Source organism: Strongylocentrotus purpuratus, unplaced genomic scaffold (assembly GCF_000002235.5).
Source record: "Strongylocentrotus purpuratus isolate Spur 01 unplaced genomic scaffold, Spur_5.0 spur5_scaffold_21, whole genome shotgun sequence".
In the NCBI taxonomy this organism is placed as follows: Eukaryota; Metazoa; Echinodermata; class Echinoidea; order Camarodonta; family Strongylocentrotidae; genus Strongylocentrotus; species Strongylocentrotus purpuratus.
Genome location: NW_022145607.1, coordinates 32,242,460 through 32,269,387, shown reverse-complemented (window position 1 = coordinate 32,269,387; position 26,928 = coordinate 32,242,460). Strand labels below are relative to the sequence as shown.

At 39.3% G+C, this 26,928-nt stretch overlaps 3 protein-coding genes across 4 annotated transcripts; all 3 read right to left on the bottom strand.

Moving 5' to 3' along the window:
* Positions 1-5,616: 5,616 nt before the first annotated feature.
* Positions 5,617-6,414, bottom strand: LOC105443509 (uncharacterized protein K02A2.6-like). Its single transcript, XM_011676749.1, has one exon. The coding sequence runs from the start codon at positions 6,412-6,414 to the stop codon at positions 5,617-5,619; it is 798 nt and encodes a 265-aa protein (XP_011675051.1).
* Positions 6,415-6,639: 225 nt separating this feature from the next.
* LOC105443508 (uncharacterized protein K02A2.6-like) lies at positions 6,640-7,338 on the bottom strand. The gene has a single exon (XM_011676748.1). The coding sequence runs from the start codon at positions 7,336-7,338 to the stop codon at positions 6,640-6,642; it is 699 nt and encodes a 232-aa protein (XP_011675050.1).
* Positions 7,339-12,008: 4,670 nt separating this feature from the next.
* Positions 12,009-23,028, bottom strand: LOC115928253. 2 transcript variants are annotated; one of them, XM_030995316.1, is made up of 5 exons: positions 22,915-23,028; positions 14,485-14,733; positions 13,839-14,053; positions 13,006-13,165; positions 12,009-12,333 (listed from the first exon to the last, which is right to left on the bottom strand). In XM_030995316.1, the coding sequence occupies exons 2-5, from the start codon at positions 14,660-14,662 to the stop codon at positions 12,113-12,115; spliced, it is 774 nt and encodes a 257-aa protein (XP_030851176.1). In that variant the 5' UTR covers positions 14,663-14,733; positions 22,915-23,028; the 3' UTR covers positions 12,009-12,112. The 2 variants fall into 2 exon arrangements, with proteins under 2 accessions (XP_030851176.1, XP_030851177.1); XM_030995317.1 differs by lacking the exon at positions 22,915-23,028 and adding an exon at positions 21,065-21,404.
* Positions 23,029-26,928: the final 3,900 nt, after the last annotated feature.

Here is a 26,928-nt window from a genome sequence, read left to right as displayed (position 1 = left end):
TACCATAACTTTCTCGGTTATGATCACGTGGCTCAAGCTGATTACTAATCTAAGCTGTGAATCCGTGATATTTGGGTGTGAAAAATTTGTAATTATTAGGTGTCTTAAAACACCTTTTTAAATGGTAGTCAAGGTTGCCATAAGCTCCGCGGTAATGATCTCGTGACTCGAACGGATTATTAATCTAAGCTGGGCATCCGTGATTTTTAGGTGTGAAAAATTAGTAATTATTAGGTGCCTTAAAACACCTTTTTAAATGGTTTCAAAGTTACCATAACTTTCTCGGTTATGATCACGTGGCTCAAGCTGATTACTAATCTAAGCTGTGAATCCGTGATATTTAGGTGTGAAAAATTAGTAATTATTAGGTGTCTTAAAACACCTATTAAAATGGTAGTCAAAGTTGCCAGCAGTTCCTGCGGTGATGATCACGTGACTCAACGGATTAAGCTGGGCATTCCGTGATTTCCAGGTGTGAAAAATGAGTTATTCTTGGGTGTCTTGATGGTTTCACAGTTACCATTTAAGTTCCGTGGTGATAATCCCGTGACTGTTGGCATATTTCTATTTTCACCAGTTGATAACTGACTGTTGGCATATTTTCATTGCACCAGTTGATAACTGGTCTGTGTGCATATTTCCAGTTGCACCATGCAGTTGATGACTGACTGTTGGCATATTTCCAGTTGAACAAGCTGACACCAATTAATTTGCATATTGAATATGATGGGGTGCGTGCCGATCTATGTTTTTTAACAATTTATCTGAATTTACAGCACATTTCTTAATTACTAATGATTTAGTTAATATATGCAATTCATTTCGAAAATACTACAAATATAAATTACCAGTTATTAGGACATTTCGCTACTTCGTTTAAATTACATTTCATTAAACATGAATAAGGGAAACATTAACTATGAACTAAAATACTTTCAACAAAATACAAGTATATGAAAAAATTAATTAAATTAGGTAAGTCTACTTATTACCAATGCCTTTACATTGGAAATACAGACGTACCAGTATTGAAGTGTTGTTGCCGTTTAAGTGGTTGGAAGTTTTACCAAATGGTTCTAATGGTTCAGCTAGACCAGTTGAATTCTAACTGGCCTGGATCAACTGGATCATTTAGCCCATTCCAATTCCAGGGTTACCAGTTGGCATTAACTGGTTCATCAGCTGGACCAGTTGCAACAAGCTTTCTCTTCTGGGATGTTTGCACCCCCCCCCCCCCCAACCCCTCTAATCCCAAACTGCTTCCGGCGCGCATGGATGTAATTATAGAAGATCCAAAACACGATGTTCAGAAACGGGATGAGAACGTCATTATTTTGGTTCATTTATTGTGTAACATTTGCGTAATTATTGGGTTGAACGCGGGTTACAGTAACATATTTCCTCTTCGACGTAAATTTCACGTGAATGAAGAACATGATTCATCTCAATTCAGCCTCGTAATATTCACGTGAATTTCACTCAGATATTTTGACTAAAACTATCACTAACGCTTCACGTGTTTCTGTGACGTGATAATTTCGTTTATGAAGATGTAATTTAAACCAAACAAACACGGGAGTATTAGGTTTACAAACCATGGTCTCCAAGGTAGGGATAATCACGTTATTATAATGGTGATATTGCAGTGACAATTGCGTGATTTTAGTGTACGTGTGTTTTAAGTGACCTAGTGCAATAAACGTATTAACACATTTACGTAAATGTCCGGTGTTTGAAGAACGTAACTCTCCTCAAGTCGATACCTTGATATTGACGTGATTTTCACGTGATTTTGTTTATTGGGTTACTATGGCGCAGAATCAATTCCATGTTGTCATCAAATTGATGATATTCCTGTTCAATCCACATAGAAAGCAAGAAGACGGCTAAGGTAGTTAGCGTACGTAGAGAATGCATGGTTGTAAAAAATGGCGGCCAGGCCAGGCGGCCAATTTTTTATTTTATTATAAAAAGGTTAAAAATACATCGAAAAGTACGAAAATAACAACACAATTTGCTGACGGGCTGGCGAGCTTCTAGGGAAGCCGATGCGGGTTGGTGCAAGACCTCTGCCGTAAGTAGAGCGTTGGAGAAAGATCGGCTCTCCGTCGCGTCGCTTGCCGGTGTGATGCTCTGTGCCCAGTCAACTACGTAGAATATACATGTACACGGGTGCGAAAGTTTTAGCTAAAAATATCCAATGTTAAAAATCACAAATTGTCGTAAAAAACATCAAACATCGAAGAAACACTATTGAAGATTCATATATATCGAGGATGGGTGCGGATGGTGAAAAATAACCGAAGATTCAGGTGATTAAAAACAGCGAAGGCTCCGCGAAAAAATTTCACGTCTACACCGTTCGGAGGGTCAGAGGGTCGGTTTGATAAAGGCTTGAAATAAACTTTCTGCCTCTTAACTAATCACAAATTTCCCTCCTGTCAAATTCAATGTGAAAGATGTAGGGATAAGGACAAATCTTTGAGATGTTAAAGTACAAGTAGCTCAATGTAAATATAATTGTTCTTACCTGAATATGCTTTCTCTGGGCTTGTTACAGAATCTTTTTCTTTGTCCATAGCATCGTCTGGCCCACATTTATCCTGTCTCATTGATACATGAGATGCCACTAAAGCGACTTCTCCGGGTGTTGCCAGAGGAGAACTACTAGCTAGGAGACCAGAATTTCCTTCCTCCTGAGTGACAACCTGCTTTCTGACAGTGGCTGCTTGGACAACTGGGTGCCCTTGTTGGGCCATGAGATCTGACGATGATGTTCTGTCTTCTTTCAATGCTTCCCTATTCTCAAAATCTGTTGACAGCCAAGTGCTGGACAGGATTGGGTCAGTGACTGCGTGTGAAAGTAGATCCCAAGCACCACTTCCTTCAGGCGCAACATCTAGAACTTGCTGCTTGGTTTTTTCAGAGACGAGCACCTTTCCAAGCTGATGTCCGATGCGGCCGCTTTGAACATCACTTTGAAGCAAACGTAGCCCTTCGATGGTATACACCTTTACATAGAAATGAATAGAATCTAAAGTCAATCCAATGGCCTTGTAGAATCCATTCCTCCCTATGCTCCTCTCCAAGTCCTTCACCAAGTCTAAATGAGGCTTACACGATTCGGTGAATGACTTAAGCCCCTCTAGAAAATCTGCTGATACTCCTGTGGATGGGACCAAACTGACCTGTGAGGAACTGGCATCTAGGAGAGCTTGTAGTTTACCTTGTGCTTCTTCCCTCACCAACTGGTTGGAATGGGTGACATTTAGCTGAACTTCTGAGGAAACAAAGACACGACATGAACCATTCGTGAACAAGAACATGTTGTCACAAAAAGCTTAGTTGTAAAGAGGACATTGCCTATGTCACAGTCTAATTCATAAACTGTGTCTTTACACATATAAAGATTCATCACTAAAACATAATTTGGACAAATTCTTCTCCACACAAAAAAAGGAAAAAAGGGAAAGATATGGCCCCAAAACAGAGGCCAACATAAAAACTAGAACATTGATGGTGTCATTAAATAGCACAGAAGACTATATAATGTCTATCTTATTGGACGTTCATCAGAAGCAATCATGGCAGTTATGCTAGGTGAATCAAACATCTAAGAAGCACATCCTGACTTGGAATCCTCCCTGAAGTGATGGTAAAATAATATAGAATGTCTTACCTGCAACACCTTTCATAGGCTGATAATGATCTATTAACGATGTCTTCCCGTCATTAGTGAATACGACCAGACATTTGCTACCACAACAATTGCTCCGGGCTTTATTTCATCACATGTATAGCATTAGGGTTTGGGTTGCAAGTGGGTTTTAAGTTAGGTTTTGGATTCTAGGGTTAAGGACAGATACAAGTATATCATGTTGGGTCCATGGATGAAGTTAAGAATATGGTCAGTGACGCTGAACAATTATTGGTGCAGGAGCAAAAGTGAATATAGAATGTCTTACCTGTCACTCCCTCCATAGGCTGGTCTTCACTGAAAAGCAATGTCTTCCCCTCATTGGTGACACCCAAGTGATTATTGCCTATAGATTAAAAATGCATATTTGCATTAGTTTCAGGTACAGTAGATGCCAATACATTTCCATCTCCTGTATTATCTATTTCCTGTTTTGCTCATTATAATACTACAATTACTTTGTCCACTATGATGACAGAAATATATTCGCTCTTTTTCAGTCTCGTTTGGTCAAACAAAATGTAAACATGCTACCGAGAGCGAATGTAGATTCTCTGAGGTATTTCGATCAAGTCTAAAATGATTGAAATGGATATGAAATCAAGAATAACATCTGTGTTCTTGACTGTTATATATGAACTAGTTAATGAGACTACCTACTCTTTAGTATAACATCTTACTAAAAGTAGGCCAAGACGGAGATGAAAAGAGACAGGGAATCAGAGTGTGTGTTCAAGTAGTTTAATCAAGTTACTGTCTGATTGTGCGCATGCGCAGATGCGCCAATACATAACATCCCTCCCCCTTTAGACTGAAAATACATTCCATGAAACAATTATGTGTTATCGTAAATTAACTATATCATTGCTGAGAAACTTGTGAGTCCAAATAAAAAGTAACATGTTGATATCCGAAAACGTTCATGAGTCCAGAAATGTTACGTTCCTTCGTTTGTGAAGTATTTGATTTATTTTGGAATTTAAGTTCCATTTATTTAAGGGTCCTTCCTTTTAAGAGTCTTTATGGGAACCCGTAATAATCGGGAGGGCGCTGTGGGCATTTACTCCTTTCAGGTTGTTGATCGCGATCTTGATGTTCATTACGATCCCTGTGATTGTGATCATCGTCGAAGTGCTCGCGATCCTGGTGGTCATCGCGATGTTGATGATCCTGACGGTCATTTGCTTCGCCCTCCTCAGGAAAAAGGAACTCGTCATCGGAATTCGGACGCGACGCGGAAGATTCATCCTTTTTCTGATAACGATTTCTTAAATGGTCGACATGACGTCGCCATTTTCCACCGCGGTCCTCGAGTTCGATCTCGTAGGACACCGGACCGCGTTTTTCCGTAACCGTTCCCGGCATCCAAGTGTTTCCTATGCCAAAATTTCGGGCGAAAACCAGCTCACCAGTCTGGAATTCTCGGTAAGTCTGAGGTCCGCGGTTCAGCGCGGCCGGATTTCTCAGCTTTTCGTCAACTTTATTTTTGACGTCTGGATATAGGTATCCAGTCTGGTTCTCAACTGTCTGTTCATGAGCATGGCGGCTGGCGGCATTCCAGTGGTGGAGTGCTCTGTTGTCCGATAGGCCAGGAGGAAGCGCGCTAAGCGAGTTTCGAGTTTACCTCCTGTGACTTTCTTGAGACCAGATTTCACCGTCTGTACCGCTCTTTCTGCCAGTCCGTTTTTAGCGGGGTGGTAAGGTGAACTTTTCACATGTTTGATTCCATTTTGCGACATGAAATCTTGGAATTCCGAACTCGTGAAGGAACTTCCATTGTCGGAAACTACCACACGAGGTAGTCCATGTATCGCGAATGTCTGTCTGAGGCGATCGATTGTTGCCGATGATGTCGCCGATGACATCACATGTACATCTATCCATTTGGAGTACGCGTCAACGATTATCAGGAGCATTTTTCATTCGAACGGACCGGCAAAATCGATGTGAATTCTCTCCCATGGAACACTCGGGTACTCCCATGGATGTACGGGAGATCGCGGTGGAAGGCGCTGATATTGCTGACAAACGGAGCATTGCTTCACCTTCCGTTCCAGTTCAGAGTCTAGTTTCGGCCACCAGACTATTCCACGCGCGATGGCTTTCATTCTTACGATTCCAGGATGAGTGTCATGTATCTCATCTAAGATCTGTTCCCGACCCTTAGTGGGGATGACGACCCGGGTACCCCACAAGACACATCCATCTTGAACGCTGAGTTCATGTCTCCTACTGAAGTACGGCTTCAATTCTTCATCTTCGCAAGAATGTCCCCATCCGGACATCACATGTTTCCGGACACGTGATAAAACTCTGTCATGTGCTGTCCACTCGCGAACTCGCTTCGGTGTGACAGGGGTTCTCTGCAAGATGTTGAACATCGACAGAATTTCTGTTGGTAACTCAGGCTCGGTGGTCGTTGTGCTTCTTGGAAGGCGACTCAGTGCGTCCGCATTTGAATTAGCGGATCCGGGTTTATATACCAGCTTGTATATGTACGCAGAGAGGGTAATGGCCCATCTTTGTACCCTCGGCGAGGCCATCTGCGGAATGGCCTTGGACTCCCCGAGGAGCCCCAGAAGCGGCTTGTGGTCGGTTACTATTGTGAACTTCCTACCGTATGTGTATACGTACTGGTGGAATCGTTTCACTCCAAACATGATGGCTAACCCCTCCTTGTCCAATTGAGAGTAGTTACGCTCTGCCGAATTTAACATTTTCGACGCATATGCAAAGGGCTTCTCTTCCCCATCCAACATCCGGTGTGCCAGCACGGCTCCTACCCCGTACGGCGTCGCACGCGAGTATCAATTCCTTGTCATTGTCGAAATGGGTGAGAAGTCGCGATGATTGTAAGAGCTCCTTGCTCTTATCAAACGCCCTCTGCTGGTCCGCCGTCCATGACCAGCGGCTTCCTTTCCGGAGGAGATGGTGTAGAGGTTCTAGGATTGTTGCGAGCTCTGGAAGGAATTTAGAAAAGACTTCAGCTCTGTCACGTTACGCGGTTGGGAGGCCTGTGTGATTGCGCGTACTTTCTCATCTGTCGGTTCTAACCCTCGTGCACTGACTTTATGCCCTAGGTACTCCACCTCTGGACTCAAGAAGACACACTTGCCTTTCTTTAACCGTAATCCGGCATCGCGAAGGATATTGAGGACACGCTTCAAATTGTCCAGATGGTCCGCGAGAGTCTTTCGTGTTACCAAGATATCATCCAGGTAGACCGCGACATGAGGAATTCCTCCAAGAAGACTTTCCATGATTCTCTGGAAGATTGATGGGGCGGCGATCACACCAAAGGGCAACCGTGTATAGCGAAACAGGCCGTGATGTGTGTTGATGCAGACGAGATCCCGCAATCCCTGGTCGATCATTAGCTGTTGGTAAGCGTGGCTTAAATCTAGCTTAGTGAAGCACTCTCCCTCAGCAAGTTTCGCGAACAATTCCTCTATGCGTGGTATTGGATATGTAACCGCTCTTGACGCTTGATTCACTGTGACTTTGTAGTCACCGGAGATCCGGATGGATCCGTCCGGTTTCATAACCGGTACTAATGGGGCGGCCCATTGAGAAAACTGGACCGGTTCAATGATGCCCTCTCGCTCTAGCCGTTCAAGTTCAGCCTCCACTTTCGGTTTCATTGCGAACGGCACTGGTCTCGCTTTTACAAATTTTGGAGAGGCATTTTGGTCGATGTCAATGCTCACTTCAACTCCTTTTAGCGAACCCAGCCCTGGTTTGAAGAGTTCGTCATTCTCCACCAGTAGTCCTTGCAGCACGTTTTAGGACATCTTCAGCGCTTTTTCAGGGATTCTCCCATTTCCTCCTATCCACTGCTGGATCATACTTTTCCAGTTGAGGATGAACACCTTCAACCAGTCACGGCCACTATCAAAAGTCGCACTTAACAATTGGACGTTTTCTGAACGTTCTAAAAAGGTTCCAAATTGGTTTTCTAAACGTTTTGTTTAAACGTTCTAAAGACGTCTATTTGTGGTAGGTTGAAAACGTTATTTGGAACGTTCCAAATGGACGTTTTTTGAACGTTTTCTAAACGTTTTAAGAACGAACACAAAACCTTTTATAGATTTGCTTTTAAGTGCAAGAACCTGCAGAAAACCTGTCGGACGTTTGGGACGTTTTAAAAACGTTTTAATAACCTTAAAAACATCCAGAAAACCTTTTAAGAACGTCTAGAACGTTATGGGAACGTTGTGAGAACGTGCAAAAACCTTATAAGAACGTCTAGAACGTCAAGAAAACATTGTGAGAACCTTTTAAGTATGTGTAAGAACGTCCTGAAAACGTTTTAAGAACGTTCAGAAAACCTTTTAAGAACGTCTAGAACGTCCTGGAAACGTTTTAAGAATGTTCAAAGAAACCTTTTAAAAACGTCTAGAACGTCCTGAAAACGTTTTAAGAACGTTCAGAAAACCTTTTAAGAACGTCTAGAACGTCCTGGAAACGTTTTAAGAATGTTCAAAGAAACCTTTTAAAAACGTCTAGAACGTCCTGGAAACGTTTTAAGAACGTTCAGAAAACCTTTTAAGAACGTCCATCATACAGTGAATTTTTTTAATAAACGCTAGGTCACACATGTATTTGATTGATTTTATGAATTTATTATCAAACATATTTAAAAAATATGTACAAAGGCTTAGCAATGAGGTACATCATGTATATTTGAAAAAAGGGTATTGGTATTTCCTGAAGTGCCCCCGAAAGAACATACAATTCTAATATTCAGAATAAATTGTTATTTGATCAAAATCGGTTCACAAACGGCTGAAATATCCTTCAATATATTTTTATTCAAAAGATTAAAAATGCTTAAAGACTGCTTTGAAGAAAACAAATCTGAATAGGTTTTCAAAAAGTAATTGATAGATACTTAATTGTTATTTTAACAAACTTTAAATGCACAAAGTAACGGGTCATTTTGAATAATAACAGGGGTTTACTGAGTCTTTTTTAATTATTACTTTGCACCATGATGGTGCAGGTTTTGGTGTTAAAGTTAAGGTTGATCAATACTAAACTATCCCTTTAAAACTATAGATACATAACACATGAACAATCTACAAATAATACACAATAATCTAATAGATGAGTTGAAGATATGTCATTAACTGGCAAATATGAATACTCATATATTTACGGGTCTATGTCGATATGAATATACAAGGCAAGATATAAACGTATAGTGTCAACACATGAACAATCTTCAAATAATACACAATAAACTGATAGATGAGTTGAAGATATGTCATTAACTGGCAAATATGAATACTCAATTTACTCATATATTTACAGGTTTATGTCCCTATGAATATACAAGGCAAGATAAAATGAATAGTGTCAAGAATTTGGCAGCACACATATAGCAACTTTGGTAACACACTTACTAAAAGCAATATGAGTTATTTACAGAACCTATAACTTGTCTTGCATTCTCCAAAAAATGTTGGCAATTCATGCCAAAAAGGTGTCCCAGCAAATGATAAAGAAATCTTTCTATAATAAGTCTTGATCTATGGTAAAACCAAATAGTGCATAGAATTATTTTGTGTACTATATCAATGTGAAACAATTCAACAGAACCTTTATCAATAAAATTATCAATAAATACATGTGATTACCGATTTAGCTATGTGCCTCCACCCAGGACCAGCTTCATCATCCGGTGCAAATTATAACTACGGTATTCAAAAGAGTACATGTATTTAATTTCTCATCAACTTCTACAAGTGATAAAAATGTGACTCATTTAAAGAAGTCACATTTCAACAGAAAGTACGGCAAAAAAAAAACAACAAAAAAAGGAAACTACACTTGTTTCAGCTCTGCAAATTGGCAACACTGATGACATCAACTGTGAGTAGCTATCCATCATCTATGTACACAAAATTTCATATTTTATAAATTGTCCTTAAAGTTACCGGTACACATTTCCTCAACTATTAATCAGAGTATATTCAGATGACGAATAGCTTTCTACACAACATACTTTGACTATGGGGGTAAGGAAATGTGAAATTGTGTGTACAAAGTGAATTGAGAGCTACTTAAGATGTCATCAGCATTGCCAATTTGAATAAAAGAGTAGTTTCCTTATTTTGTTTTCCTTACCGATTTTGCCCATTTTTTTTAAAAATTTTGTTCAAATTTATCTCCTTTGATTGAAGCAGTGAAATTTCTAGGGTAGATTTCCCCCTTAAATCTGAGTAAAACAATGTCCTTTTAATCGACCAAAGATTTAGTGGTCAGGTCGAGATTTGTGCTCCAAGTTATTCCAGAAGCCTTGCATTGGACCTTGCATCTTACTTCAAATATGAAATTAACACAAAACAAATGAACAATCTACAAAAAGCTATTTACAATAAACTGATAGAAACGAGTTGAAGATATGAATTGCTAACAGGCAAATATGAATTCTCAAATTAAAGGGTCTATGAATATAGAAGACAAGGTTCTAAATATAGTGTCAAGAATTTAGCAGCACACACATAGCAACTTTGATTTCAGCATCCTTACTAAAAGTAATGTATTTACAGAACATACATGTATATCAGTGTCGAGAGTTTAGAGGACACACATAGCAACTTTGGTTTCAGCATCCTTTAATACAAAAAGTAATATATTTACAGACGTATACAACTTTGTCTTGCATTCTCACAAGATGTTGGCAATTAAATCCAAAAAGATGCACCAACAAAACTGTTATATGTCTCTGATAAAGTTTCTCAGTTATAAGCTACAAATAGTCAAATTTGGTACAAAAAAGAGTTCAGGATTTTTGTATTTCCTGAATGAGACTATCTTGAGAAAGCGTGCTAATGTTTTTTCATCAAATAAAGATTTAGGATTACAGCGCGTGAATGGACGCTGATATTCGAAGTGGCCCATTTCTCCCTTCTTTTTAAACTGCTAAAACCATTTTCAAAACATTAGGCACTTATTTTCAGAGGGTTTGCCTTGCATAAATATGAACAATTATGTACCATTTTAAAGGTAATAAATTCTATTGTCATGCGATTTAAAAATCAGCATAATAATTTCCCAAGAAAGATAAAGACCAGTTATGGTCATGCGATTGCATTGTGAAAGAAACGTTGTGGAATCGATCAGAAAAGTTTGATCATAAGTATTGGTGTGTACTGCAAGGTTCTGGAATCATCAAAATGATAAGAAATTTGGCCAAGTCTGGGTAAAGTTTCAAGCACTGTACACAGAAAGATGTACACTGTTGGTCATAATGGTGAAATAATTATTTTTACCCCAATTTATTGAATGATTTTGACAATGATTTATTCCTAATAGATCTAGATAATAGTATACATTCTCAGATTTTATTGAATGACAATTGGTGAGTGTTTGTTTTGCGTGACTGCTAAAGCATGTGTGTGCGCTACTATACTAATCAACTAGGGGACCTACGTCCTTAAGTCATAACTGACAGTAATGGGGTTTAATGCCTCATAAAAGGGCACTAATATAGCACATCGACACGGTTTTGATCCTGGGGGCTCATAGTAATGAGGCCATTGCTTAGCCAATGAATCATGACTGTACGCAGCGGACGCCCCCACAAAAACAAAGAAAATGCATTTAATTATCAATAATTCATTGCAGTTTCCCCCAGTCCCCAACAGGAAAAATTCCTCTGTAGGGCCATGCATTATGGTTCAAGGCATGCCCACATAGAGGATTTTTTTATGTTGGGGGTTGGGGCAAAATGCAATGAATTATTGAAAATTTATTGCATTTTCTTTGTTTTTTTGTTTTTGTGGGGGCGTCGACGTACCCTAGCGCCTGCTGCGTACATTCATGATTCATTGGCTAAGCAATGGCCTCGTTACTGTGAGCCCCCAGGATCAAAACCGTGTCGATGTGCTATATTCATGCCCTTTTATGAGGTATTAATCCCCATTACTGTCAGTTATGACTTAAGGACGTAGGTCCCCTAGTTGATTAGTATAGTAGCGCACACACATGCTTTAGCAGTCACGCAAAACAAACACTCACCAATTGTCATTCAATAAAATCTGAGAATGTATACTATTATCTAGATCTATTAATAATAAATCATTGTCAAAATCATTCAATAAATTGGGGTAAAAAAATGATTATTCCACCATTATGACTAACAATGTATATGGGACTACGCGACACGTGCCCGACACGTGCGTTATATCTATCCGGCCCAAATAGATATAATAATTTACAAAATATATCAATTAGTAGGCGGTTTCTCGGCAAAATTTGTATGATCAGGTATTATAGTCAAAACATATTCTTTCACATGATTGGTAATAAGAGCTTCAATTTCATTTTTTGAGAGGGGGGCGTTTCCGAAACTGGTCTTTACCTTTAATGGTCGTTTTGTAAGGTCACAAATGATGAAGAAAACACCACTCAATTCTCCATGGCAGAATCCTCTCCATCATCCAAAGCTTGCACAACGACAGCTTCCTCGATGACAGCTTCCTCGATGACAGCGTCTTGTCTCGTTGGGGGATTTACCTTGTACATGTATTTACTTCCTCCTGGAAGAAAGGGGGTTCGCTTGAGGTAATCGCCAACAACCTCCTCAATTTCACTCTCCTTGGCACCGACGTGATTCTTGATGCATGCCCCTGAAAGGCAAAGGCACAAACCCAGAGGAACATAATTATGTTAATGAGTGTTTACCAGAGTTCTCACTTGATGCCTTATACCGATACAAAAATGCCACGTTTGACAGCACAAAATGGGATGATGTTGTCAATCATATAACACACCGTATTTCATTGATATGAAATTAGATTCAGGTCATATTTCTATTTTTCAGATATCGTCTGCTAATGATAACTTGCACAAGATGCGAAACCATCAAAACATTTGTGTTTTTTTAGCACAAAGAGCGTTCGTTTTCGATTCTTGTGATGGTGTTTTGTTTTATTGTACTAAGATATCGTGTTGGTATAAAAATCTTAATCTGTTAGCCCATAGCTCTCAAGTGAATCATTTATTATCAAATTTTGTGATTTTCAATGAAATTCTACATTCAATGACAAAGTTGTATTTCAAGATGATTCAACTGGAATGATGCAGTATGCTTACCAGTCTAAAATGCCAAATTTGATTGCAAAATTACTTATCCACCAGCCCTCATTTTGATTGAAGAGGACATTGTAAATTTGATTTTAAATAACAAAATTAATCGTGCCAATTAATGGGCATATAACTTCAATGATTTATAAACATATTGAAGAGAAATTGAATTTAGATAATCACACTAATTGATCACTTTAAATCTCAATACTTACTAACGATAACGGGAAAGAATGCGGTCGTCTTCATTCCACGCTTGCCCTTCCTGCCCAGTACATTGAAATGCGACCAGAGAGAGTTTGTGCCAAGTTTCTTCAAAACTCTCCTTACCGTTTGATTTACATCACCTCCGCCAACTAAGCTCAGGTAGCGAATCTGAAAATAAAAAGTACTTTTGCTAGTTACATTGTTGCAGATTCTCCCATAAATGGAAGTTAGACCTCTCATTTACATACAGTACGCTGAAAGTCTCTTCTGCTAAAACCTCGCAATGATGCAGTAACATCTTATTTTTGTTAAAGATTTACACAAGCCTTGATCAAAATACCTTATCTAATGGGCTTGATATTTGCTGGATTTATAGATTTAAACATAACTCGCACTCAAGGAATGCAAGCGATATTGTCTTTTGGATATCAATGTAATAGTCCCTCTGGCAGGTCTGGTAACAAACACACTTGAAGACAATTCAGTTGGAAAAATTATTTATGTTACTTTTATTTTATTTTATTTGGCTTTGAACAATAACTGTACTTGTGGAAAACAAACCTGCACTTTAACCTGGGGGGGGGGGGGGGGGGGAGTCAATTTGACCTTACCCCCAAGACCAATCGTCGGATTAATGCAAAATTTTGTATGGAGATTCATTGAAGTATTAGCGACGCGTTCATGTTTTAACGATCTGTTGAAGTGGAGCAGCAATATCTGTGTGCGTTGCAGAATTAACGTGCGAAAAGTCGACGGGGATCGACCCCCCTCCCAGTTAAGATGGGGTTAATGGATGATCAAATAATGTTTAACACTACAATTCAAATTTTTCTAAACTTACCATCTTCTTCCTAAACTCCACGTCAACGAGCTTTGATGCAAGAGCCTCAAACTCATCCTCGGTGTCCACTGGTTGTGTAAATGGCTCCCTCAGGTCTTCCACATCAACAGCCACTCCCGATTTTGACAAAAACAGTTTTTGTATCAACTGCGTTAGCTGCTGTACCCCTTCCTCCAGCCTCTGCAGCGTACACAGTACCTGCACTTGAAAATTGCCTGAGAAAAAACAAAACAGACACAAAAATGCATTATAATAACAGTTTAAGTCATTAAAAACTTTGACAGCAAATGAATAGGATATTTGGGCGAGATTTGTTTGAAAGCTGTCCTATTTTGTCACTTCGGGAATATATCACCCAGCTTCAAAGACGACACCTGTGCAGCGCTTCAAACAAAGCATCACATACTGTTAGGATTTAAAAGCACCTCTTCTGTAAAAAACTATACCCATGTCTTGTTGATAAAATAAATTACATGTATGCTGAAATAATTTGTCTCTCTCATCCAATCTAACAGTAGTTTAGTGTGGCAACTTAGTAAAAACAGCAAACGTTGTTTGTAGTTTATACGCTCTACGGTATATCTTCTTATGATTAAAAAAACCCTCAGAAACTTTCTTTTGAGAAATGTTATCTGAAAAAACTTACTTTCCGAAGCCCGAGCCCTTGCTGGAGTTGTGGATTGGGACGGGGACGAGGATGACAAGGGCAAGGTGAAGCTGGTGGATGGCTTGCTGCCTTGATTGCCGGAGCTGGTGGATGCCTGGCTGGTGGATGCAACTGAAAAATGCGATGTGGACTTGGACTTCGCATTCAGTTTCGGCATTGGTATCTACGCTGCCACAGCCTTGGTCGTTTCTCCGCGTACATGTACTTCTTCTGGGTCCGATTCAAGATCTGAAAGACAGAGACACATTGCAGATGTTAAAAGGAATATTGAGACACGACAAGAAATCTCAAAACCTGAACAGGCTTTTGGACAATGCAAACTTCTTGTCCGAAATTTATGCCTAGATAACAAATTAATTTTCAGTTTTGCCGGAATGGTGCCACATCTGTCAATCATCATTTTGCATGGCTGGGACACAAAGCAGGTCTAGCTATCCCAAATAAATTATCTTAGGTTTTCATCACCTGTTGGATTTTGAAGAGGAAGAATGCACTCTTATTTATCTGTGATAGTAGGTGTAAATTATAAAGGATTTGCAATAAATTATGATTAGAAGCTGCAAAATGGATGTTTCTCTCCTATCTGAGGGATAAGCAGAAAAGCAGACTCTTTAGTGAGAACGAGAAATAAGATACGTCTCTGGCCAAGCCAAGCACTACTAACCATCAAGAGACAAATATTTACCAGCGTCACTTCCTGAATCACTTGATGCAGATTTTCTTAATCTCTGGGGAAGACGTCTAATCCGTTTCTGCACAGCATCATCTTCCGATTCCAGGTTCGACGTGTCCTCTGCCTTCCTGGCGATGTTTTGCGCTTTCACATAATTGCCTGTAGTAAAAATAAAACAAATCAATCTTTAACTTATTTTAATCTACGCTATTGGAAATTTATTTCTTTAAATAATGTATCATCTGAACTAAAAAAAATAAAATTAAGGGACGAAATTGAGAACAAGATATATAAAAACAATATGCATACAAAAAATGTGGTTTGGGAGCTATTTCAATTGCCTAAAAATCAAAGTTTTGTAACAAATCTCATGAAAAACCTTACATGTTGTAATAAGGGGTGGGATGATATACATTTGCTAACTGGTGGTGGAGGGAGAAGCATGGAATATTCCACTCCCGAGGGATTTTAAATGCTTTTGAGGGAAGAGTAAATAAGTCATTAGACGGTAGTCGGGGGACTTATTTTCTTCACGAAATAGCATTTTAAATCCTGAGGGGAACATTCCATGATTTTTCCAGAAGAAAAGTTAACTGTTTTAATCATATGATTGCCATGTAATGTTATATCCAAAATGGATATTACATGGCAGCTCATGTACTGTATTTACTAAGTCAGGTGATAATAGATGTTATCTTCTGACTTGTTAAATTTAGTACATGAGCTGTCATGTAATATTTTTTTTTATATTACATGGCACTGTAACTGTTACATGTCAATTAAAACAGAACTTTTCCGTAGCTTTGCTGTTGGGAAAATCATGGATTGCTATTTCGTGAAGAAAATAAGTTACCGGTACTCTTCCCTCAATAGCATTTAAAATCCATCTGGACTGGAACATTCCGTGCTTGTCCCTCCACCACCAGTTAACAACTGTCTATTGGTATATAAAGCTTACCAGTCACTTTCAACACTCTAATGCTATGTCGGCCCCAAGTGTGCTTGTCAGGAATTTCATGCCTCTTGGCCTTCGCCGATTGTTTGTGTCTGGGCCAGTAGCTGAACTTCTCCTAGATTAAAAAGAATAATAATTTGTGCAAGATTTTTTCGAGAGTGGCTGTAGAAACAAAATATGATAATATCCATTATTTATTTTCTAATGATTATAAAATGCTACTCTTTAGCAATATAGTATTTAAAATTGTGAATAACATCCACAGATATTGCTTCTTTGTTTCTTCCTGAATGACATCAGTGTTTCAAAAATGTCCTCTGGAATAGATCATGCAAAAAAAATAGAGGCAAATCTTTTGATGGACTTACGCCTTCTTCCTGTACGATCCATGATGCAGACACCAAAGCGACTGCTTCTTCATCTGTAAAAACCACGACTGCATAATCACCCATCTGCAGAGTAAATGACCATTAAGGAACAAACAATATTTCTTGATTTAGTCTGCATTGATAGGTGGAAGTTACATTTTGGATAAATGTTCATGCACTGTTATATCGTTATCTGCTCTGCAAGACTGCAGATCACTATGGTGATGGTGATTTTACCTGACTGCCAAGGAAGCATAAAATGCTTGTAAGTAAGCAACCAGACGGCCGATGGCTTTAGGTCCTCTCCGAGGGACCAGGTAATGAGGATTAATGCCTTTAAGGACACTAGCGCATCGACTTGGATTCGAACCCGGGTCACAAACCACTGCTTTACCGACTGAGCTATCGCGCCTCCTCAAATGCATTAACTCAGATATGGAGGAATGCAATAGTCAAGATAACCCAGCTATAATTATGCAAGTATGAGGTTTGTTGTTATCTTGAGAGAACATATACCGTGTTTACAGTCATCTTCGTCAAATTCGAATTCGAAAAAAAATCGAATTACTGTAAGTCAAACAAAATCAAAATCCCCAATTTTTCTCCATGGATGCACAGAATATACCCTGTACATCGTTTAAGTTAAACAAATTTTCTTGGTCCCAAAAAGGTCCACCTAAGCAAAATTGACTGTACATTTCCTTGTGTACAAATTTACCATTTATTTGATCAGCAATGCAACAATGCAATGAAGATGAATGTATTTCTTTCAACTTCAAACTTCAATGCTTTCTTCTTCAGGGATCGATGTGGGACCATCTGCATTCTGGTGTTGCGTTTGCTGACTTTGTGTACACCAATTATCTTAGAATTACAAGGTGAAGTGAATACATTTTCACTGTTAGTGTAGATCCTACAAAGGAAGAGTTGATCATCATCTTCGTTAGTTTCGTTGGTTTCCTCTTGTACCTCACAACATGAAGATTCACTAAGAATATAGCAATTATTGGGTTTCTTCGTAGATACAACTGGAGCTTTTGGTTGTGTTGGAGCACTTTGAAATTGTTCAACCTCACATAGTCTTTTGACAATTTGGACAATAGGCCGTTTGCCAGATCTCACTAGTTTTTTCATGTACTGAAGGTAATTCTCAAAAGGGAATGCAGCACAAGTGTTCAAGTCTCCGAATTCACGTGCTTCATCTGCCAAGTGTACCATACTGTGGACATTGTACACAAGAAACTCCTGACCATACAAGGCACATCCCTGGTCATTGAAGTAAATCAGTAGATCTTCTGCAAATGCGTGGTACTCTTCAGAGAGTTTCCGGTTGACTAAAATGCAAGTAGCAACACTTAGAGCCAAGAAAAGATTGTACGACGCTGCTGGCAATACTCCTTTTAGGCAAATTTTTCCTGTGTATAGGAGAAACTGACGTAGCTCTGTTGCTTTCCATCTATCAATTTCGGAAAGAGGGCGAGGCTTTCGTTGAAAATCACTGGTGATACAATCCCTTAGCTCCAGAAGTTTCTCACTAATGCTTTGTACTTGCACAGCACCTAATTTGTAGTTCCGTAATCTTCCTTTTCCTCGAATCCAAATGAGGATTAATTTCTTCATTACGCCGAGGCATGATTGATGCATGTAGTCCAGTGGAAAGCATTTGACCATATCAATTGGTAGTTCACAGAATGGCGTATCCATTTTGTGGTGTTCTGGATCTTGTTTGGCCCGAAAAGAGTCATCGGTTCTCTTCTGCAAATTATTCATCCTGGGGTAAGTCATCCTGCCTTTCCATTCTCCCCTCTGGTTACACTTGTCACACCCATGGTAACCAGAATACTGCTTGGTACCCTTCACCATAGCTTTCGCAGGAGCATCACAAACAATGCACATGAGGTACACTTCGATAACTTTCCCATCCACAGAGAGACCATTTGTCAAAATTTCACCCAAGTCTCTAACTGTATCCTGAAGAAAATTAAGATTTTCAGGTTTTGAAGGGCCATATGTCGATGCCACTGGAAACACATGTACAGGTGTTGCATTTGTGATAGAGCAGAGTATTGGCCACAAACTATTTGATGTGTCCTTGTGGAGAGGAATTCCGTCAATATTCATGGCAAGATGGATAGAGTCAGCATCCTTAATGTTTGCTTTACATGTCTTGTACGCTTTGGATACTTGTCTACTAACTCCCAGGTATACATATTCCATTCCTGACGCAATGTCTGTCTCTACAGTTTTAGGAGTTTGGACTAATGTACGAGCTGTGGCTGGTAAATCTTGGTGTCCGTGTCTCTGCAAGATTTTTAGGAGATCATCAACTGCGTTATGTTTTACTTGGTAGTCATTCACCCATTTTGCCAACTCATCTCGTACATTCATGTGTGACTCTACACCCGAGTGATCTGAATCATGTTCGTTCTCTGAATCAGTAAATAAGAGAGGATCTACATTCTCTGATTCAGAAGATATTGTATCAGCACTAACATCAACATCACTGAAATCATCATCATTGTTAACTTGAATTGGATTGTTAAGTGCTATTTCCCCATCTGGTTCAAAACAAAGATCTTCGGCCCCATCTTCTACAACTTGAGCTTCTATGTCACTCTCACTACTGCTAGTTAAATCATTGGGTGTATTTGTTCTCAATGCACGGTGAGCCCTCATCCATCTTCTATTGTAATCATTCTTCCCTGACCATGATGCACACATTTTCGCAATTGATCTGAAAATGGATAGAAAAAAATTACACAAAATACATGGATTCTCTTAGTGTTTGGACTTTGGACCCATGTAAAATGTGGCTTCCAAAATGTTATCTAGCAAAAAAAAATGCACGCGAATATGAGGTGAAACACTTATACGCAACTATTTTTTGCCCTGAAGTGGTTTTTTGAAAGTTTCTGTGAAAAACACTAGACAGGTTGCTAGCCTCATTTTAGTATAACTTTGGGGGTCTTTCAAACCAGATAAAGTAGGACGGTGTGTGACTTACTTCATTGAATTTGTCTTTATTTCCGTAAAGTCTCCGAGTGAATGATTATTGTGTATAAGGTGAACCTTATTTACAAAATGCAATGAAAATAATAATGCATTTATATAGCGCATTTTCCATATCAAATGTTAAAGAATTTCATTGAAAAACACAAAATATGAGAATAATGCATTACTAGATACACTGCAGAGAGCTAGGGGCTAACAGATTAAGATTAATACTTTTTTTACTTTCCCATACCAACACGATATCTAATGATTACAACGATGAAACAAAACCTAATCACAAGAATCGAAAACAAGGGCTATTTGCGCTTAAAAAGGCCAATGTTTTGATGACGTCAGTCATTGAGTAAGTTGTCATTAGCAGTAGGCACCTCAGCCATTGAATTGACACATTTGCTCGGACAGCTCGCACTGACTCTATTCTTGGCTTGAAAATGATGTCACTGTTCAGTTTTCCTTCTCAATTTGAGATGGCTGTAGCTATGGGGATCAAACCAACGCAAAATTGACATAAACATCGTACTCTATCTATCTACATTCTAATGTTCACTCTGTAAAAATCTGTATTTAAAAAGATATATTTTTTGTTTATATTTTGTAGTTGTTAGAAGCGGCATTTGTGAACATCTGATATGTTAATCTCTATCAAAAGTTCTTTGACTTGAGTTGGATCCCACATTTTAGGGTCTATTTTCTGCCAATGAGAAGAATTTTAGTGATCAAACCTCTGCGCCCTCTAGGTTTTTCCTAGTCGGTCTTGTGTGCATGTCATGTTCTTCTGCTACTACAATTATTGGATTCAAATAAGTCAAAATCTGCAAGATCGTCAACAAATGGTGAAAGACCGTTACAAATCATAATTGTACTTTTGTTATATTTTATTCAATAGAGAAAGTATGCACTAAGTACGCATGCGCGGGTAGTGCGTACTTTCTCTTCGCCGGTTGAATCGACGAAACAACATGGAAGAATCGCCCCCTTTTCCCATCAAAGACTTCTTCAAATTATAATTTCAAGTTGATAGATAGATGCCCAGAGAAGTCGAGCAACCTAGTAAGTCAAAATTGTAATTACTCCCTTTGCATATTTTGAGATAATGTCGCCCAACCCGCTGTTAGAATGTTTTCTGATGCACGAACCCGAAGCTCCGACGCCTTCGGCATCGGAGATTCCCGGAGTTAGCTTAAATATAGACTCAGGGAACTCCAAATTTAGTGAACGTTCAATGACCTCTAGCACGAGTAATTAGCCATCGCCCTGAATAAAAGCCAATTATCTTTCAGCATGGGCTATATAGGGCTCGCATGCTATGCAGTATACTAACTGCAAAATAATTTTACATGTGATCTCTTTTCTCATTTAACTGAATTGTTTGATCAGCAGAAATAATCAATCTTTTATAACATACAACTGCATTAAAAAGTTATAAAATGTATGCTACAGTCTTAAACTACACTCATAGTCATACAAGCAAATATAGATATCATCATGATTATACACACACTTCATACAACAGAATGATGAAAGCAGACAGCAAAAAGATGGTGTTCTTACCTAGTAATATTAGAACCAACACTTGCTTGAATATAAAAAAATCAGGATCTGGGATGATCACCAACTTTAAGGTTGAATTTGGATGAAATGCCCAATCAAATACAAAAAGCAAACTCTCTCAAAACTCAGAGAAACTTGAAGAATGAAGTTGATATAGAAACTCTCTCAAAACTTAGAGAAACTTGAAGAACTTAAGCACATGGTCCAATATGGAGATTGAATACAGAGCAGTGTTCGAAGCAATGGCAGCTGGGCAGAGAATGAGCTGGAAACTTCAAGTGTCAAAGTTTGATTAAACTGTCCAGACCCACATCACCCTTCCTTCCAACTAGATCTCTTATTGGTTACCCAACATCATGTGATAGGAGGACCATGCTAGTCCTTTGTCTCAAACCCAATACTCCCATCCAGCTCTCTATAGTCTCTACAACATGGCCTTAAAGGTATTATCCGTACTTACAGCGTTATAATATTTGAAACCCTTGCAGACACAGGTTCGACATCACTGATTGTATGCATTTCAATTATTGCATCATATTATAGACGTCACATACAATAATGTTAACATACATGTATGCTCTCCTTGTCTTTGCCTAAATTAGGAATGACAACGACAGAAATTAGAACTCTAAAACATAAGTTTGCTATACTACTTCAATAATAACTAAAACATGACTGTAAACTAATACACAATACACCAAGCTTTGATAAATGACCTAACCTAAATAATATCACAACATACTGTAGAAGTATTAATATTATTAGACTCGGTGGTACGTACAGCACCATCACCAAGGCCTTAGGAGACTTTGAAAGATAGAAAAGCATATTGCTCGACTTTTCTTAGTACAACCACTTTAAACTATACTTCTCCCAAGTACAGAGATTAACAGTAGCCACATTCTGAGGCTGAAGGGACACATTCTACCTGCAAACACCACTAAAGAAAAAAGGGTCCTATTAAAGGGAGTAGACAAAGGGGAAGGGACACGGAACTCTCTGGCAGACAATATAATCCCAAACACTGTGTCCAGTGTTGTTGACGGTCAAAGCCCTAGCAAATATATTATCTACCAGCAAGAGTTTTTAAACTGGGAGAGGAAAATAATCTGTGTGGGAGCAAACCTATATATTGCACTAAACTGCATAAAGAGCACAAAGCAGAGTTTGTTTCTTAGAATTGAAGTATGAGATTAAAAGAATGGATAGAAAGAGAGAGATCACTCAGAGAGACAAAGAGAGAGAAAAAAAAAGTAGGACCTATGCTGACTTTAGTAACTGCCATTTGTATGGGGGTTATACATGTAGATCTAGGTCTATGTTAGTATGTATCATTTTTAGGCCCAGTTATGATTTTGCTGAATTGAAGATCAGAATTTTGTGTGAATAAATGAGTAGACCTCTAGATCTAGAATCTAATCTAGCCTAGACCCTATACTAGTACTATCAATGACAAACTTTTTTTGTCCTGTCCCAGTCCCATGCACTACAGTACAGAGCAGCATATGCTCCCAGCCATGTATGGTGTGACAGTTCCCCTAATTGTAATATAAAAATTCAAATTTATGTCTAGGTGTCACCGTTTTGGATAATTTCACAATTTCCCAGTGTTAAACAGGGATACGGTTCTGAGCCATGCATGCACAGGTCTATACCCAATTACCAGTCAATGCAATGACAATGTCAACGGCCGCGTGCCTGCTGCACATGCGACATGAGACGAGATCTAGCTGCTCTTATTCTTAAATTAATGCAAATAATCAATATTTTATTTCATTTTACATGCCTCAAAATCACTCAAACAAAGCTTAAATTCCTTCCAGATATCAAAATGTTAAAATAACGCTTACCTCATCATGCTCATTGTCGCAGTCTAACAGATGACGCAGATTATTTGAAATCTCGAAGTCAGCATGCATGCAGTCAATTCGTCAGTTCATAAAACGCGGCAATATGGGTAACAAGATCTCTGGCCGGATGGAGCTAGCTAGCTATCGCGAGCGACCACGCCGCGCCGGCGGGGTACGATTGACCCTCTCCCCACCATGTACGTACGCACTTTTTATACACGTGGTTGAATGGAGCATAGCGTAGCGCTATAGCGCGGTCGGACTGATTGGGCGGTGGGGGGGGGGGGTGGGGAAGGGACACACATTATTTGAGGGATGCACTCCTTAAGTATTTTTTAAAAATCTTCTAATGATGTCACTTTATGTTTTATTTTATTTCATTCAAAATTATTGGGGGCACGTGCCCCCTCCTACATCGCTACGCCACAGGGACATGTGCCCCCCCCCCCCATCGCTACGCCACAGTAGCATATGTGCATCAGTTTGACCATGGACCTACTACAATATATGGTTTGACGTTCCTCGATTTGGACATAAAAAATCAATTCAACAAAATACGTCTGAATAAAACGTTCTGTTAACGTTTTACAGGACCTACCCAAGGACGTTTAATTTGTAACGTCCAAAAAACGTTTTCTGGACGTCTTCAAAAGACCTAGTTCTGCAGCAAATGTAAGGTCCCAACTTAGACGTTATATAAACGTTTTCTAAACGTTTAATAAGGACGAAGACGTACTGTACCTGATAAAAACGTTCTGCCAACGTTCTGAAAAGGACGAAGACGTACGGAACCTGATGAGAACGTTCTGTAAACGTCCTAAAAACGTTTTGTGTTTGCTGGGTTGTGCCTTTTGATCGCCATACACTGCATTGACGTGGCATTCTCCTTTAAGTTCTATTTTCTGCTTGGTGTATGTCTGTAGGATTGTTTTTGAGTTCTGGATTTTGGGTCTGTTTGTTGGCGTCCAAGTAGCATTGAATTCGTGTTCACTCATAAGTGATACTGACGCTCCTGTTTCCAGCTGGAACCGCACATTGGTGTCTGCGATGTTGAGACTAAGCTCTAATGGCGGCGATTTGTTTCCCTCACTATTTCCGTAAAATAGTGATCCAATGTGTTGCACTGTGTGCTCTTCATCACTTTCACCCTCATCCAGCTTATACGCTCTTTGTTTTTGTGGACGATATGGCTGTTCTCGGCGAAACTGCTGTTGAGATCGTTCTTCTCTTTGTTTGTCGATTGGTTTTGAGTGACAGGCTCGGGAAAGGTGTCCTACTTTTCCGCAACCATAACATGTCATGCCTTTAGCCGGACAAGTCGGACGCTCGGTGGTTGGTGGCTCGACCACACCTATCGCATAATCTCTGGTGAGGCGACCGGTTGTCTGGGAAAGTGTCCTTGTTTGAACGGCCAGGGGTTTTCCAAACTTTGTTTATGATGCTTGGGGCTGCCGCTCGCAAATCTGCCGTATTCTTATCCGCCAGTTCCACGGCGGTAGCGAGCTGCCACGCTTTTTCGAACGGTAGGTCTGCTTCGGCCAGTAAACGTCGCTGGATGCGATCATCGTTGACACCGCAAACCAAACGGTCTCTTAGCATGTCCTTCAGCGTGCTCTCGTATTTGCAATGTTCGGCAATATGGCGTAGCTCTGCCACATATTCAGATACCGACTCTCCTTGTTGTCGCACTCTACTATTGAACTTGAACCGTTGAACAATAAAAGATGATTTGGGATCCTTGTGATCCGAGATCAGCTTAATTAGTTCATCAAACGTACAATCTCCCGGTTTCTTTGGAGATGTCAAACTATTCAATAGTTTATACATCGGAGCACCACACACACTCAAAAATATCGAAAGTTTCTTCTCGGCACTTACTATGTCATTCGCAGCAAAGTAGTGATGCATGCGTTCGTTGTAGTGACTCCACTCCTCCCGACCGCCTCCGGATGAAACTCACTGAGAGCTCCAAAAGTTGCCCTTTCTACGGAAGAAATCCACAATCCTCGTCGCCAGTTGTTATATATGAACTAGTTAATGAGACTGCCTACTCTTTAGTATAACATCTTACTAAAAGTAGGCCAAGACGGAGATGAAACGAGACCGGTATTCTGAGTGTGTGTTCAAGTAGTTTAATCAAGTTACTGTCTGATTTTGCGCATGCGCAGATGCGCCAATACATAACATTGACGTTGCCCTTCTGAAAAAGAAAAAAAGTCATTGGAACAACATGAATCTACTGAAAACTTACGGATCTTGTATGCTTTTCTTGTCTCGTGGCAGGCCTCCAGAATCCTGGCGAGAGTTTCGACCTGGTCAATCTGAGCTGTTTGTTCCTTTTTCCACTGCACCATGACGTTGTAGCGAACATCTACAGAATGATTGTTGCTGTCCTCTCGAATACTGCAGATCTTTGCATAGGTCAGACCTAATCGAAGACTAAATGGGATCAGCTTATCTACGAGGAGTTCCTCTGCTATTTCCAACAACTGAATATCCTGAAAAGAACTTCCAGACAGGCTTGTGCATGTGTGCTGCTTCTCCTCAAAAACTGTAAGAAACCAAAACACAATGAATTCAATTTTAATCTAAATACCAAAGCAGGAAGCTTTGTTTTCAGAGTGAATATTCAACATGGCATTCATAACAAAATGTCATCCCCATTCTCATTTTCTCTGTTGAGCAAAATTTGATCCATTATTACATCTTTACATTATTTCAGAAATGCTTCCTACATAATCTATAGTTACCCTTAGACTTTCACAATTTAAGGACTTGTTTCTAGTATAGGTCCTTGTCAGTCATCAGGATCACCAAGAGAAACTTGTCACCCCATTCTCATATTCTAATAGCAAATTAACTTGGTCCTACATAATTATGTTCTTTACATTCTAGGAACGCCCTGAAGAGGAAATTGTTACCCCCATTCCCTGTTTAGTGAATTTCGTCCTACATCCATTCTCTCCAGTATTATAGCGCTACCCTTGGAGCTTACACAAGTTGAAGATTTGTTCCTGTTTAAAGCCAGCGTCTGTTGTCAGAACCCTGAAGAAGAACTTGGACAGGTCACCTATTTGGTCATTGTACCACTGGTAGAGCATCTTGAAGGTTGTCTCTTTCAGTTGGTACATGTTGCTTCTTTCAAGCAGACTCTCTAGCTGTATATGAGGTAGACCGAGCTTCAGTCCCAATGGCATGATTTTACTTGGTAAAATGTCCTCACTGACCTTCCACAGGATGAGTTCGGTAAGCTCTGAAAGATGGTTAAAACAGAACATTCTTGGTTCCTTTATTGAAAAGGCTACATTTGTTTCCACTCAACCAGACAACACAGAGCTACGTGCACATACACTATTCGCTACATACACACACGCACGAACACACGCACACGCACACACAATATATACACTCACACAACACACTCACAAACCCATACACAAAGATCTTTTAAACACTTTTTCATTTTAAGTTTTTTAAGATTTTGTTTTGAGGCCGCCATCCTAGTCAAGCATCGCTTGTGATTGCGGTCTTCTGCACTTTTTCAACAGATAGTTTGGATAATACTTTAAATTCATAATATGGTATAGAAATATTAAGTTCCGTTATTATATGTACATATGTAAACAAAAAAATTAACATGAAGTTATTATTGTTTGTATATTTGTTATTGTACCTTACGTTTATATGTTCTTTGTTATTCAGATATTATATCTTCTTGGTTTGGACCTGTATAAAGAAGGCACTCAACTACAGCTCCACATCATCTTTATCATTACTATTAAATATACTAATATCATCATTATTATTATGACAAAGTTACTATTGGAAACAGGGAGCTTACTAGAGCTCTGACCATTTTCTAAAGAATTTCTGAAAAACTATTCTAATTTTATGACAAGCTCGAGCTGAATTGTTTCGATAGATTGAGGAGCATTTACTTTAAAAACACTGTGGTTGCTTTCTTCGCATCTATGAACAGTCGCTAATTATTTGCACCAAACCTTAGACACTAAT